This window comes from Leopardus geoffroyi, chromosome D4 (genome assembly GCF_018350155.1).
Source record: "Leopardus geoffroyi isolate Oge1 chromosome D4, O.geoffroyi_Oge1_pat1.0, whole genome shotgun sequence".
In the NCBI taxonomy this organism is placed as follows: Eukaryota; Metazoa; Chordata; class Mammalia; order Carnivora; family Felidae; genus Leopardus; species Leopardus geoffroyi.
The window spans coordinates 86,310,511-86,326,917 of record NC_059342.1 but is presented as its reverse complement, the minus strand read 5'-3'; the positions used below and the strand labels follow the sequence as shown (position 1 = coordinate 86,326,917).

The 16,407-nt window shown below is 54.1% G+C and overlaps 1 protein-coding gene across 2 annotated transcripts in view; it reads left to right on the top strand.

The window, feature by feature from the left end:
* The first annotated feature begins 9,061 nt into the window (after positions 1–9,061).
* The window catches only part of NIBAN2 (niban apoptosis regulator 2), a 54,204-nt gene continuing 46,858 nt past the window's right edge, over positions 9,062–16,407 (top strand). The window contains exon 1 of one of the 2 annotated variants that reach the window (XM_045468419.1): positions 9,062–9,301. In XM_045468419.1, coding sequence (XP_045324375.1) covers positions 9,247–9,301 — 55 coding nt within the window. In that variant the 5' untranslated portion in view covers positions 9,062–9,246. The remainder of the gene's footprint in view (positions 9,302–16,407) is intronic. The other variant, XM_045468422.1, reaches the window with a different exon arrangement.

Here is a 16,407-nt window from a genome sequence, read left to right as displayed (position 1 = left end):
AATTTCTACAAATCAGCGCTCTGCCGCTCAGCTGGCACACCTGGGACACGTGGCTTCTTTACGACAAACACGTTCCATCTCTCACAGTCCGGTTCACACACCACCTCCTCCTGAGAAGCCACCTTGCTTCCTGCCACACCCTCCCGGCTCAGCGATCCCGGGATTCTCGGCTCAAACCCCTATCCTGGCACCTTCCACTGTCCACGTATTACCAGTGTAGACCCACCGGTCTTCCACACTCGATGCTTACAGTCATCAGAAGAGCAGCTACTATTTAATGGCCCTGGGCCAGGTGCTTCTCACGGTTGGTTCCATTGCCTCTCTACATCAACTAGGATGATAGGGATTATTAGCTCCGTTTTGCAAAAACCAAGGCCCGAGACGGGGACTACCAGCTGGACCTAGTCCCCACGACCGTAAGAGGCTTAAAGACTATTCAGAATCCACTCCTGCTCATCTTGAGGACAGCCAGGGGCTTTCCCAGTGTGCAGAGAGGAAGGATTTAGCATGTTTGGAGTTTTTCAAAGTTACAGGAAGATACCTTACAGGTAGAAAGGTGAGTCACTTTAGGTAAAAGGAATTGCCTTCAAGTTTCCAGAGCAGGAAATAATTTGGAGAAAGTAGGCATGTGGGTGGAGGACAGGCTCCAGGAAGGCCTTTCCTCGGGGCTTTTTTTTTTTTTTTTTAAGACAACCTGCTTTGGCAACCCTAGTTATTTATTTATTTATTTATTTAATTTATTTATGGTGGGGAGGGGCAGGGAAGGAGGGAGAGAGGAGAGGATCCCAAGCAGGCTTCGGCTGTCAGCACAGAGTCCGACAGACTTGGGACTTGATCTTATGAACCATGAGATCATGACTTGAGCTGACATCAAGAGTTGGACGCTTAACCCACTGAGCTACCTAGGCACCCCAGCTTTTTATTCTTCTTATTAAACGGCTCCACATTTGCAGATCGGGGTCCTTGGCACAAGGCTGGAGAGGGAAGACTCTCGATTAATGAGTTCAGAAATCTTGGTTCTGGGTTTGCCAGTGGCTAGCTGGGCAGCAGTGAAAATGTCTGTGTGTTAGTTTCCCCATCTGTCATCTGGGCCGAGTTGTGTCCTATGGGCAGGGGTAGGGCTTTGTCATGAGATAAACCCAGGTTGGAAAACTGGCTTCCCGACTTCTTAGCCTTGGGACTGACCTTGCCTATCTGAGCTTGCGTTTCCTCACCCGCAAAATGGGGATAATAATAGCGTGGCCCTCATGGAACCATCAGGAAGATAACATATCCAAAGGCTTGGCTCTGTGCCCAGCACGTGGGGGCCACTCAGTGTCATACCCATGTCCTTAGCGTCATCATTACTAGATGGCGAATAAAAACATCAGCTGTAGTCCCTGGCCAGGGATACAGTGCATCTCAAAACCACTTCCAACTTGGGAGGAACTTCTACGCTAGCCAGGATCCTCTCCACAAGGGAACTGGGCAACAGAGGGTCTCATCCCTGGATCTGGGGGTTGGGGGAGGATTTTGTGCCTGGGCAGGACTGGCCATCTCAGCAGAATGCTTAGTATCGCTGACCCTCGGGCACTAAATGCCAGTATCACCTCCTCCCCCACCCCTACAGACATCAGACATAGTGATAATTAAGAACACCCCCCCACACACATTCCCAAAAGTCCCCCTGGGAGGGGGTGCCATCTCTGTGGCTGCCTCCTCGCTCAGGGCTCCCCACGCAAGTGTGCAGATCAAACCCTCTACAAGGGTGTCCGGTGGCCTGGGGGACAGGGGTTGAATCCAGCCCCATGCTTCACTTTCCAAGGCAGCTGGGGCCCTGCCTGTTGTCCCTGACTTGTCCTCTGGGGTAGCACAGCACAGTCCTTCGAAGCTCCCTGCTTCTGGATCCCTGCCTGGTTCTCATGGCACTCACACGGCAGCCAGTGCCCACCCCGATGCCTGGCTCTGGGCTTTCCCCACCACTGCTCTCTCCCTCTCCACCCCCTCTTCCTCTTGGGCCTCCTCTCTGTTCCTCCCCATGCGAGGACTTCTGTCCTCCAGGCTGTGACCCTCGGGACTGTGGGAACCCTGTCTTGGTCACCCTGGCACACTCGGGCACTCAGAACCCAGGATTATTCTCTTTCTATTCAGAAAGGCTGGAGGACAGAAAGCAGCAAGTCTGAAGGGAGAGAGGAAGGAGGGCCCGGCTGGGGCAGAGGTGGCCCCACCTCGAGAGGCCCAGCCCAGCCTTACCACAAGCTGAGTCACTCGGAGCGCTGGGTAGACCCAGCTAGCCCTGCCATCCTGGCCAGGCTCTGAGTCACCAGCTGGTGAGGGGCAGCTGCAACCCAGCGGGAAATCACGCCTGCATGGAAGTGGTTGACAGGGTTGTTGGGGCCCGAACCCCCTCCCGGTCCTGGAAGGACTGGCAGTGACTATTGACCCCAGCCGGCAACAAACATCCCTCTGGGACTTGCCGGGAAGTCAGGAATCGGGCCAAGCTCGGGATCCCTGCTCTTGAGGGGGGCAGACTCTCACCCTGGAGGGTGGGGTGAGGTGAGAGGTATGACACCAGACACACAGGGTTTTTGACAAGGGACATATGACAGGCACATGGCAGTGTCAGGGAACTGCTGCCTGCTACAATCCTTTCATCAGGGGGATTTGTCACCATGTAGCAAAAACCTCAAAAGAGGGGTGCGTGGGTGGCTCAGTTGGTTAGGCATCAGACTCTCGGCTTCTGCTCCAGTCATGATCTCACGGTTCGTGGGTTCAAGCCCTGCTTCAGGCTCTGTGCTGACAGTGTGGAGCCTGCTCGGGATTCTCTCTCTCTCTCTCTCTCTCTCTCTCTTTATTTATTTTTTTTTTCAACGTTTATTTATTTTTGGGACAGAGAGAGACAGAGCATGAACGGGGGAGGGGCAGAGAGAGAGGGAGACACAGAATTGGAAACAGGCTCCAGGCTCTGAGCCATCAGCCCAGAGCCTGATGCGGGGCTCGAACTCACGGACCGCAAGATCGTGACCTGGCTGAAGTCGGACGCTTAACCGACTGCGCCACCCAGGCGCACCGTTCTCTCTCTCTTTAAATAAATAAATAATCTTAAATTTTAAAAAACTCAAAAGGAAGTTTATATCAGCCATTCTGCTCTTAGAAATTGATCCTCAGACAATAATTGAGGAAATAAGTGTCTGATCGTAGCAAATAGTTTAATGGAGCCACACAATGGAAAATTATGCAGCCATAATATTAGGGGCTTCTAGGTGGCTCAGTCGGTTGAGCATCTGACTCGTGATTTCCACTCAGGTCATGATCTCATGGTCCTGGGATTGAGCTTGGTGTGGGGCTCAGCACTGAGTGTGGAGCCTGCTTGGGATTCCCTCCCTCTTCCTCTCTCTGTGCTCCTCTTCGGCTCATGCTCACACACACACACACTCTCTCTCTCTCTCTCAAAATAAACTTAAAAACAAAACGAAACGAAACAAACAAAAAACACCAGATGTCCTCAGAAAGGACCTCTTTTCACAGAACTGTGGTAAAGATTAAATAGGGCAGAGGGTTGCAAAGCCCACAGCTGGGAACAGCAATGTTGTAATTATTTCTCACTCTCTGCCTATTTGCTGGCACGGCCATACTCCTTTGGCTGACTTGGGTGCTATTGGGTCCAATGTGGAATCGTGACCTGGCGAGGTGGTGAGCACCCGGTTCCTGGAGGTATGCAAGCAGAGGCTCCCAATGGCAGACACTGTAGAACAGACTTTGCTCTCAAGCAGGGAACGCAGTGGGTGTGGCCACTGCCGGCCTGAGCCCGTGAAGGTCTTGGAACAAGGTCTTGGCACAGGGATCAGGTGGAGGTCTACTGTCATTCTCACCTCCAGTACCCAGGACAGCGATTCTGCATGTTGCGGGTGCTCACCCAAGCTCCCGTTGTGTTGACACTGGGGATGTCACGTTGAATGAGGACAGTTCCTGTCATCAGAGAGGAAGATCCATTTCAACAAATAACTGCACACCAAATAAAGTCGTTACGAATGTGCTGATTGTGATGAGGCGCTAGGAGAAGTGGCGGACAGGAAAGGCCGTTCTGACTAAAGGTCGTTTTAGCTGAGGTCTGGAGGATGGATGGTGCTTGGTGGGGCAAAATCGGGAAAGGGAATCAGCATGTGTGTAAGGCCTGACGTAGATGGAGCAGGGCTGGCGTGAGGGTGTGAAAGGTCAGCAGGACTGGAGAAGGGCCAGGGGCAAAGGCGCAAAGGGGAGGCTGGTAGGAGCCTTAAATGCCATGTCTCGGGTTTGGGTCTGACTTTGTCCTTGAGGACAGTGGGAGCCACAGGAGATTTGAAGCAGGGGAATGCCACGGTCATATCTGTGTTTTAGAACAATCCAGCTGGCTGTCCACTGAGGAACAAAATGGGAGGCTGGAGGTAGGGAGGCCACTAAAGGGTTTGCAGTCAACCGGGGGGCGGGGAGTGCAGTCATGGGGCCTGGACCTGGGTATGGCGGAGGAGCTGGTCACCAAAGGAGCAAGAAGGGAGGGGAGCAGCCAGAGTCCAGGTGACAGTTGGAATGGCTGTGAGCTGTGTCTCCTTCCACCACCCAACAGTTAATAAAGGGGGGAGGTCCAGGCAGGGTGCCAGGGTCTCTTCCGTGCAAGGGGCCATGCCAACTAGGTAAACAGCAGTGGACACATGATACTCCTTAAAAACAAAATCCTGATTCATTCACAGTCCCTTGTTGTTTACCCAAGGTGTTTGTTTTTTTTCTCCTGGGCTATTTCAGGTCTGACAGGTTTGTAGGGAGAGCAGAGCCGGGGCTCAGAGCCAGCTGGGAGGGAGAGAGACTGATGGGGCAAGGAAGGGCCTCTCTTCCTTCTCACAAGGCCGGGAAGGGTGCCTGCCTGGGCCCCGACTGTGTGTTCTGGGGCAAATCCCTTCCCTTCTCTGGGCTGCTGTCCAAGCTCTGGGTCCTCGACCTTCTGGAGCCTCCCTTTCAAAGTAAAAGTATTATTCTTCTTCACATTTGAGTCCTCCTTTCTAAAAGTGCTCTAGGGTAGGGTGGGGCAGGGCAGCCCTGCAGAGAAGCAGCTTGGCAGAAGCCACTTCCTGACAAAGGACTGATGAATCAGGGGCTGTAGGTGGCAATATCTGCCCAGGACGCTGCAGTCCCAGCAAGTGGGCATGGGGAGCCTTCCCTCCCTGCTCCAGACCTGGACCATTCCTCTCCTTTGTCCACATGCCTGGTATCTTCCACCAGGCTCTAGGGCCTGGGCCGAGGGACAGGCGTGGGAGAGCTGGTGGATAGATATGACATCCAGAGCCCTAAAAAAAAAAAGCAGAGACACTCCTCACCTCCACCTTGCAGAGGTGAGAAGAAATTCCTCCTTATAGAAAGAGCTCTTAAAAACCAATAAGAAAAAAAAAAGACATTCCAATAGAAACCCAGGCAGAAGATATGAATATTCAAACCCCACAAATGGCCAAGAAATGTATGAAAACATGCTTTCATTTATTCAAAACTGAAAACTGAACAGTAAAACAGCCTCAAGTGTAGGGGCAGAGGTTCCCAGTTTCTCAGAGTTGAGAAATTCTCCTGATGTCTAATTTCCTGAAATCCTTTCCTCTTCCTCATATATGACTGATGACTGTATTCATTTTTCTTTCCTTTAAAAAATGTCATTCTTCCACCATGCCACCCACGCTGGCTTTCTTTCTTTCTTTCTTTCTTTCTTTCTTTCTTTCTTTCTTTCTTTCTTTCTTTATGTATTTAATTTTTTGAGTGAGAAAGTGCATGCTCTCATGCAAGGGAGGGGCCAAGGGAGAGGGACAGAGAGAATCTCAAGCAGGCTCCACGCCAGTACAGAGCCTGACTTGGGGCTGGGTGAGGGGCTGGACACAGGGCTCGATCTCACAACTGTGAGATGGTGACCTGAGCCGAAATCACGAGTCCGCTGCTTAACCTGAGCCACCCGGGTGCCCCTGGCCTGATTCACTAATGTAATGAAAGCCGTGGAGAGCTGAGAATTTTTAAAGAAGTTTACAATCTTTTCAGAATAAAGTAAACAAAACAAAACAAAACAAAACCTCTATGTTCTGGACACTCCAGGAGCCTCCCATCTGGTCCCAGCCGTCTATGGCAAGGGCCCCTCTCTCTTCTCCCCTTGGAATAGCTCCTGGGCCCATAAAGACTCATCTCCCTTGCCCTTGCTCCCACTGACTCCTTTCACCTGGCATGCCCTCTCCAGGCCTACCTGGCCGGCGTGTAAGTAAGGGCGGCTATGTGCTTCCGATGGAATATCATCTTTTGAAAGTCCTTACCATTGGTAATTCTTCCCATAAAGTAGTTGTGAGGGCTGCCCGATAGGGCAGGGAATGCCTTTGGCATGATGCCTGGCACGTGGCACACAGTTCACACATTGTAGCTCTTTCTGGATCTTCATGGAGTAGGCTTCTCTTTGCCGGTAGGTCTCAAAGTGTCACCTCCTAGACTGCCTTCTTAGGTGGCACCCCTACTCTTGTCAACTTAATCCCTCATCCTATTTTGTTATCTTAATATTTATCACTTTTTTTTTAATTTTTAAAGACTTTTTAAAATGTTTGTTTTTGAGAGAGACAGACAGAAACACAGAGTGTGAGAGGGGGAGGGGCAGAGAGAGAGGGAGACACAGAATCGGAAGCAGACTCCAGGCTTTGAACTGCCAGCACAGAGCCAGACGCGGGGCTCGAACTCATGGACTGTAAGATCATGACCTGAGCTGAATTCAGACACTTAGCTGACTGAGCCACCCAGGTGCCCCGGCATAGACCATTTCCATCCTCCCTCATAGTTCCCCTCTGACTTCTTCTTTTTTTTTTTTTTTTCTTCAGTCAATTCCCCTCCATTCAACCCCTAGATAGAAATGTGTATGAAATGAATGAATCTTGAATTGGGACTGGCCCCAAAGTCTGGAGGGAGCTATTCGCATGTATATACAGCACTCTTAGAGGCCCCGCCTCTATCCTAACTGGCCCAGGCCTCCGGTCTGACTGAGGAGATGCCCTGGAGTATCCAGATGCCAGCCAGTTCCAGCTATAAAACACGAGTGTCAGGAGACTTGGCTTCTGGCTGGTTTCTGCCTCTGCCTTGCTGTGTGACCTTGGCAAGTCACTTGCCTTCTCTGGGCCTCCGTTTCCATCTCTGTAAAGGAAACCAGTAATCCCTGCCAGCTTGACTTCAACTCCACTTGATGACTCTACCGCATGAATATAACCTGTTCTTCAAAGACAGGCCTCTGCCTGTGTTCTCTCCACTCCCTGGAATGCTGTTCCCCAATAGCTGCTGTCAAAATTCTGGTTTTTCTTTTTAATTTTTAAAAAATGTTTACTTATTTTCGAGACAGGAGAGACAGAGCACGAGCAGGGGAGGGGCAGAGAGAGAGGGAGACACAGAATCGGAAGCAGACTCCAGACTCGGAGCCGTTAGTACAGAGCCTGACGCGGGGCTCGAACTCACAAGCTGTGAGATCGTGACCTGAGCTGAAATTGGACGCTCAACCAACTGAGCCACCCAGGTGCCCCCAAATTCTGTTTTTTTTTTCTACTTGTGGTTCGGTACTAGTCTCTCTGTGTGGTTTTCCTCCAAATGGAATGTTCTGCTCCTTCCTCAAGTTTCAATAGGCTCTTGAGGGCAGGAACTGTGATCAACAACAACAGAATGGTATGTTCTATTTACTGACATGACCAGTCTGGTGCCAGGCACTGTGCTGGTCACTTTGTTACATGCTTTAATCCTCACAACAAAGCGTCATTATTCTCATTCGACAGGTGAGGAAACCGAGGTTCAGAGTAATGCCACTTGTCTCGGGTCACAGCGTGGGTAAGTAGGACAGCTTGGGCAACTCGTTCCCCCCTTTCCCCTGCCCCCAGCATCTTGCAGAGGGCCTAGCAAGCAATTTATCACCTGTATGCTGAGTGACCGGTAAGCCCCTGTCTGCATGGATGAGTTGCCGGATTGCCAGTGTCACATTGATCGACTTCGAACCTCCCTTGGGTGGTGCTGACAGGACAGAAGAACCAGTGCTCAGTAATGTTAACTTTTTTTATCAGCATTCTTTGCCTGTGTCACAGCTACCGTAAGAACTACCCAGTTACAGGGAAAGCACCGGTGGGGAGTACTCAGTCACCAGGGTAAGCAGGCAGAAACTGGATGACCTTTGGGGTGCAGTACTGGAAGTCTGAGCATCAGCAGACAAGGAAGGCCTCTGCCACCCCCAATCCATGATTTTGGGGATCCCAGTTGTTAACCCGGTTCTCTCACTGGCTTGGGAGGTGGCCGGGGTAGGGTTGAAACCCCAGACCCACCCATGCCCAGCCCCGCAGGCCCGACCCATACCCACAGACCGTGCAGGTCTGTGGGGCTGAATCTTTTACAAACTGGAAAGTTCTATTGTTTTCTCCATTCCTGACCTGCCCTGTCCCACAAGCTACCTCCCGAGAGTGAAACACCCATATGCTGAGCCTGAGGAATGTCCGCCTGGCACCGGCACCGGGGGTGCCTTTGGGGCTCCAGCCCTCCCTGCCACCTCCCCTTTCCCCGCACTATTGTGCAAGGCAGGCGGGCACACCTTCTGGGGCAGGTCGGATCAAGGCCAGGAACTTCCTGAGAGCGGGAGGTGGCGGACAGGGCTGGGGGCGGGCCGAGGGGGGGTGCGAACGCCGAGTTCCCGCACTTCGGCTTAGGCGTCGCCTACCAGTTCCCCCACGACCTCCTCGGCGTGATTCTCTTCCCGCGCGGATAGGGGAGGAGGTGACCCCAGGCTGGAGCCCCCCAGGGCACTCCTCGTTCTTTCAGATGCCCCCACCAGCCCCATCTCTTTCTTCGGTTCGGTCTGGGCCCGGTGCGCCCCTCAGAGCGTCTCTCCTCGCTCTCCCTCTCTCCTTACTAGTCTTTGTCCCGGGTCTCTCCCAAGTCCCGGCGTCCCGGGTCCCTGCCCCCCTCCCCCAGTCCCGCCCTCCAGCCGGCGGCCACGGCGGGGGCGGGGCCCGGCTCCGGGGGCGGGGCCGGGCGGGGCGGGGCGGGGCGCGGCGGGGCTGCTGCGCCGCGGGCGGGGGCGCGGGGCGGAGGCGGCCGGCGGGACGGACGCGGCCGGGGCTGGAGCGCGGGCAGAGCGGAGGCCGCAGCCAGGGGCGGCGGGAGCGGGACGGGCCGGGCTCCATGGCGCCAGCGGCGTCCGCCTGAGCAGCGCGAGCAGCGACGGGTGGCGGGCGGATCGGGCCGCGGCTCTTCCTCGCCATGGGGGACGTGCTGTCCACGCACCTGGACGACGCCCGGCGCCAGCACATCACAGGTGAGTCCGGCGCGGCGCAGCGCGCTGGGGGTCCAGAGGGGAGCTCCAGCTCTCACCCCAGTCGGCCGGCCGCGCCGGGGCTGGGGTCTCCTGAGAGTCAGGCCCCGGACATGGCGGGAGTGGCTGGGGACCAAGTCCTGCGCCTGAGCTTGTTCCCTCCACATTTGGGCGCCTCTTCCTGCCCCCTTATGAGCTCGCCCTTCCCCCTCCCGAGGGAAGGCGCCCCCCACCCTCTACTGGAACCCCCTCCGAGCCGGTCGCTTCAAATCCCCCAACATACTACCCTGATGGAGCTGTGGCCCACTCGGCCAGCGTGTCCCGAATCTTCCTCACTGTCCCGGTTCCAGCCCTAGTACACGTGGCTGAGGCTTCTAGGGACAGGCCCATCAATGCCTGGACTGCGCCTGGGGAGTAGGGCTAGGGAAAGATTGGGTGCCCAGAAGGGCTAGGTCAGACCCTTGCCCTTTGACTCAGGCTCAATCAAGCAGGGTGCTCTTGCTGGCAGGCGTGTCCGGTGGGGGGGAGGGGGAGGCTGGTTAAGGCCGCAGCCCAGCCTCCTCAGCCCCCTTCTGCAGTCAGCCCTGCTCCCAGCCTGTCACTGCACCGTGGCCACTTCTTAGAAGGGCAGCTGACCCCAGGCTTCCTGGGGGGAAGCCCCAGGACTGCAGCAGGGTCCTGGGTTCCTCCTCCTCCATCCCCGGGAGAATGGAGAGAGAGTGAGAATCTCAGAGTGCCTGGGAAACTCAGTTTTGTGGCTCACCTCTCCCGCCCTGGGTGAGGCTGCCTGGGTGGAATCCCAGCATCTGTTTCCCAGCCGTTAGTTCTTAGGGAAGTCTCCTAATGGACTGGCACCTCAGTTTTCTCCTCTCTGAAACGGGGTGAATAATTTCTTATTAGTGAGTTGTTGAGAGACTCAAGTGGCCTAATTTCTGTAGCTTGCTTAGCACAGGGCCTGGCACAGAGGAAGCACCAGTGCATGGGGTGCTGGACCATATGGGGTGCGGGCATGGGTGCAGCCTATGGAAGGAGGAGTCTGCTCCTCTTGTTGGCTTTGCCATTCCCTGTCCAGTGAGCCCAGAACACTGTGTCCACCTCCATTTATCTTGATGTGCCCCACAGTCCTGTAGAGTTTCGGCAGCTGTCGGCCTGCTTGTACCCCTTGAGTAGAGGGACCAGGTGTCCCTTAACTCTGTGTCTCCAGAGCCCCACAGTTGAGAGCAAAGAAGGTGCTGGGGAAGGGTTGTCCAGTGACTGTGGTGCTGGGCCTGCTGCCTGGGTTCCCCCTTTGTGCCAGGCCTGGGCCCGGATGCAGGGGTGAGGGTGAGGTAGAAATGAGTCAGACCCTCTCCAGCCTCAGACCAGCAGGGGGTTAAGTCCTGGAAAAGCCTCCTTATAGGACAGGCCTGGACTCTGGGAGGAGGAAAGCCTGGGGCGGAGTCTTCCTGTCCCCTCCCTGTCGGTGGCTGCCTCTTGGGGCTCTGTAACAGTCCATCCATTCACGACCTCCCGTTGGGGCCCCTCACCGGCCTGGGTGGGGTGTGCCTGCTCCTTCTTCGGTGGGATTTTTCCTTCCCCCACACCCAGCTCTTGCTCTCCCCCACCTTCCTACCTCCTCGGCTGAAAACTGCCAGCGCCCCCCACCCCTCCCATTTTACACGGGTGGAGACCGCAACCACAAAAGGTGAAGTGTCCTCTCCTGGACAGGGTTGGGTTTGTTTTGTGGATACTAGGCTGACTGGAAGAGGGTTGTGCCCACTCAGCCTGCTGGCCCCTGTCTTCTCAACACTTCAGTGCTATTAATAACCCTCTTCAAATGCCTCAAATTCCTGGTCCAGGCTCACCTGAGGGAGCGCCTAAAGTAGGGGGTTGGGAGGTTGGAAGCAGGCAAAAGCCTCTAGCCCCCTCCCAAGGAAGCAGGCCACCCTAGAAATTCCTTTTGGAGAGGATGAAGGCTGGCCTTTGCCACCTCCAGTGATCCATGCACCCTCCTCACCACACCCCAGGAGCAGTGAGCACGTTCATGCCTGACAATTAAAATTCCAGAGCCCTCCCTACCTGGGGCCACCCCTTTGCATTTGCATTTGGAACATCCCTTCCCACCGTCCTTTGAGCTCCTTTGAGCTCCGAGGCCCGTTAGGGTCCTGAGGCTTGGCCAGTGGCTCCTGCAGTTTTGTGCCCACCCTGAGCAGGTGAGCAGGTGAATGCCAGCCTGCAGGTCCTGGCAGAGGTCAGGCACCCTCCTGTCCATGGTGCCATTTTGCTGCTGCGGCCCCTTTCATCCTGGGATTTCAAAGCCGCTGGCAAGCAGGGGCTTGTTCTCAACTAGCAACTCTGTGGGGTTGGTGGCAGGATGATTCCCTCCTACTTTCATGAGGGAGCTTGTGTACAGGAAAGAGCCCTGGCCTGGGAGCCAGGAGGACTGGGTAACCTCAGACAGTCACTCACTTCCTCTGGGTCTCAGTTTCCCTGGCTGTGAACTGATGGCTGTGGGCTACCCGATGGCTGAAGTCCTTTCTGGCTCTGAGAGCCTAACGGTCCCAAATTTTCTCCATAAATCTCCCCCAGATTTGGGCCAGCTCCGGGTCCCAACACTGACTCCACATTATATTAGCTGATGTGAACTTGGGCCAGCATGTTAGTCTCAATTTTGTAATCTGTAGACTGGGATATTATAATAGTAGTTTCCTGCTGGGCACTGTTGCAAGGATTTAATGAGATAATGCTGGTAAGAAACTCAGCCCAGGGGCGCCTGGGTGGCTCAGTCGGTTAAGCATTTGACTCTTTGATTTCGGCTCGGATCGTGATCTCACGGTTTGTGAGATCGAGCCCTGTGTCAGGCTCTGAGATGACAGTTAGGAGCCTGCTTGGGATTCTCTCTCCTCTCTCTGCTCCTCCCTGCTTTCTGGAGCCCACTCTCTCTCTCAAAAGTAAGTAAGTAAACATTAAAAAAAAAAAAAAAAGAACGCAGCCCAGTGCTTTGGGAGATAGCAAGTGAACAATTACTATTATTATTGAGAATTGTCACTTACTCTCTCTGTTATAGATTCTTTCTTTCCAGTGGGTGAGGAGAGTGGCTAGGTGTTTGGAGTTTGAAGGGGGCAATTGTAGCTGTGGTTTAGATCCTGTTTCTCTGAGATTTGTTCAGTCCCGGGCATCAGGGTGGATACTGTTCTTTGGATGCAAGAAAACCACCAGGTTTTTAGAAACCTTGAATTCCGTGTTCCTTGTGCATTGGCAAATGTGTGAGATGGATGTGGGCTATCTGGAGTGAGCCCTGAGGGCAGTGATGAGGCCCCCTTACGACTAGGAAGGAGCTAGGACATGGAGAGGTGAGGGATTGGGCCAACCCACACCTTCTATCTGGCCCAGAGGACCCGACTGGGATGCGAGCATGGAAGTGTCTCGGTGGTCCATGTAGGTGGTTCTTTGCCACGCAAACTTAGATCAAATAAGTGCGGGAGGGAGCTTACTGTTACTCAGGATGTACAAGGAGGGGCGGGTGCTGTGCCCTTGGCAGGAATCCTGCCAATGCCTAGGGGGTCGTTCTGCTTCTAGAACAGCCTTGAAGGACTCAGCCCCTCGGGAAATTCTTTTGGCCGCGATGAAATTGTGGGAGCCAAGGGAACCTCCCTCCCGCCCCAAACCGCCTCCCGACACACACATAAACTGCCCTGAGATTTATTACCCGAAAGGGCTGCTGAGGGAGTTTGCCAGTCCCTGTGCGTCTCCCTTCTGCCAAGCTCACCTTTCCCTTTGCTAAATCTTTTTTAAATAGCCGCTTTATTGAAACATAATTCACCTGCCAGACAATTCCCCCCCTTAAGTGTACAGTTCAGTGGTGTAGTGTGTGTGTATATTCACAGAATTGTGCAACCATTGCCACAGTCAAGTTGAGAATCAACCCGGAGAGAAACTCCGTACCCCTTAATGGGAGGGACCGCACCGCAGGCAACCACTGCCCGTGCTGGCTGGTTGCACAAGTAATGCACGCGCAACGCTTTAGGGGTGTAAAGTGAGAAAATGGGCACTCCCTCCCTCTGCCCTCCCTTCACTCTCCCTCCTCGGGAGAAACCGCTGGAGTTTGGGGTGTTCCTGTGTCTAAACATACATCCGTGTGTACACATGCATTTAGCTCTGTTTGTAAGAAGAGGTCCAATTGGGGCGTCCGGATGGCTCAGTCTGTTAAGCGTCTGACTCTTGATTTTGGCTCAGGTCGTGATCTCAGGGTTCGTGAGATCAAGCCCTCCGTGGGGCTCGGTGCCGAGAACAGGGAGCCTGCTTGGGATCCTCTCCCTCTCCCTCTGTCTCTCTGCCCCTCCCCCCGCTCTCTCTCTTGAAAAAAAAAAAAAAAAAAAAAGAAGAGGTCCAAGTATATCTCTCTATGGTTTGACTTTTTTCGCTCGCTGTATCGTGAACATCTTTCCACATCAGAACACGAGTCGGCCTCGTTCTTCCATGCATGGATTTCCTTCTGTGCGGGGTGCCATTTTTTTACCCATCCCCTCATCAGTGGACAATTTGGGTTGTTTCCAGTGTTTTGTGAGAATTCATGGTGCTGCCCAAACCTTGCACACGTGCTGAGCCAGGTTCCCGTGTCGGAGAGGGAACTCCGGGGTCACATTTTCATGTATGAACATGTAGCCTCTGAAAAGGCTGTACACACTTGGAATTCCTCCCATCAGTACCAAGTACCTCTGTTTGGAGTGTTATTACCCTTTTTGACAGTCAGATATGAGAAAAACGGAATCTCGTGTATTTATCGAGCCAAAACAGATAATGCCTTTTTCCGCATTGATTTTACAAACCTACCTCTTCACATTTGGGAAATGGCGGTAGGTCCCCGGAGCGAAGGGAGGAAGGTGTCCCCTTTCGGCCATCCCCTCACCCAGGCACGTGGCTTCCTAGTTGCTGCCCTGGGCTTTGCAGAGAGACCAGGCCGGCCGGAAGCAGTGCCCAGCCCTGCCTGGGCCACTGCCCGGAGCCAAGGTCTTCACCCCCAGCCCCTGGGGGTGAAGCGTCTGGGGATTCTGCTCTGCTCTCGTGTGTCAGTCTTACATAACGAGCCTTTTGTTGGCATTGACCCTGCCCTGCCCCTCCATCCAGCTTCGACTCTGTTCCTTTCCCATTGTCCAGGCCTGAGCTCTGGCCTCACCCCTCCATCCTTCCCATACACATGGCCAAAGAGACCTTTCTAAACCCCAACTGGGCCGTGGCCTTCCCTCCCCACCGCCTGAGGAATGAAGTTTAGAGACGAGGCTGGGAATCACTCGCTGCCATCCTGCCATCAGCACTCCATTCGTTAGCAGTATTTCTCTTCTGTGTTTATTGTTCTACCTTGCTGAGACCGTGACTCAATTTGTATCTTGCTCCTTTCACTAAAGGGTTTATAATAACCATCCCTCCCTGGTCTTTAGAACCTCCCTGGAAGCATTCCCAAAGGCTGTAGTGGTCCTCCCGAGGCCATCCAAACAGATGTTTTCTTAGCCTTACCCCTAATGCCGGATATTGCCATGCTCCACTGTGACTAGACGTTGGTTTTCAGGGGCAAACTGAGTCACTGTGTTTGTTTCCTTTCCTGCTCTGGTCAGCTTCCCTGCTGAAGACAGATTCACCTCTTGACCTATTCTCCCCCAGCCTGCTTCCACCCATCTGGGCATTTTGAGGGAGGCTCCTTTCTCGGAGCCCCCAATACCTCTGAGCATCTTTCCAGGGGGAGTAGGCTCCGAGGGGAGCTGTGAGCTGGGGACGTGGACTAATGACATTGGCTTTTGAGTGCTTCGCCAGCCAGCCTGTGGCCCATGCAGATTCCACTGATATGTCTTCTGCCTGAAAATGGTGGCTGATAGAGCAGGGAGTGGCCATATCAGGCTCTGAATGATACCTGGGTACCTGTAAGATTAGACATCATTTAAGTGAGCATTTGCTACGTGCCAGGCCTTCCTTTACCTGTATTATTTCAATTGCATCCTTACCCTCTGTGCTCTATCCCCACATTTTACAGGTGGGGCAGAGCAAGGCAGCGGCAAGGTCCCGACTCGGGAGTCTAAGGCCTTAGCTGTTAAAACCGTGTTGCACAGTGACTAGACAGTTCCTGGTGCCCAGACTGGGCCGGAAGGCAACGTGGAAAAGGCCACAAAGAGAGGCAGGCGGTGGGGGTAGGGGGCCTGGGAGAGGAACAGAGTAGCATGTGTCAGAGGCTCCCGTGGGTTGCACAAATAGATCCCTCCCGACATTACTCAGTCTGGGACTCAAGTCACTCTCTGACCAGTCCTGTTCTCCTCTGCGTGGCCTCCTCCTCCTCTGCAGGCATAGCTCATGACTCACTCACCCTGGGTCTCCTTGCAAGGCAGGCATCAGGCATCACCCTGCGGTTGCAGAAATTCCTGAGCCAATTTTTCCTTACCCTCTGCCCCGCCCCCGTTCACTTCCCGGCCTGAGGAAGAAGGGTTTTCTCTACACAGCGCTGGGCAGAGTTTGAAGGAAAGAGGAAGGCAGATACCTAACTTTAAAACCCTCGAGGGTGGAATGGAGCCACGCCCCTCTCCTGGTAGAATTTTAGGGCCTGAGTCACAGAAAGGCTCATGCATGCAATCTTCTGATCTCACAGATTTAAAACTGGAAGAACAGGCGGTGCCCACCTCTGCTGGGCACCTGGTTCCACCCCCTGGGAACTGTCCATTAGAGGTGCATTACCTGTGGGCTACGGAAGTGAAGGGGCCTGCCCAGCGGCAGAGTGGATGGTAAGTTGCAGGAAGCAGGGAGTCGAGAGGTTCCAGGCAAGGCTTTGCGGTCAGACTGCTCGGGTTTGAGGCCCAGCTTTGCCACTGGAGGGACTGGTGTTTTCGGGGCAAGTTAGTCACCCTCTCTGAGCCTCAGTGTTCTGTGTGAAAGTGGATGAGAGTGCTGTCTTCTTAGGGTGTGAGGGCAAGAGTGATGGCCCCTGGGTGGTGCAGCACAGGGCCAGTGTGGGGGGCGGGGGTGGTGAGGACGTAATGAATGGTAACTGTGATAAGGGGCACTTCGTGGAGGGAGATGTGCCAGGTTGGTCCTGTGGCCCTAGGCACCCTTACCCCCTGTGTGTGTCCCCAGGAAGTTGGCATGAGGAG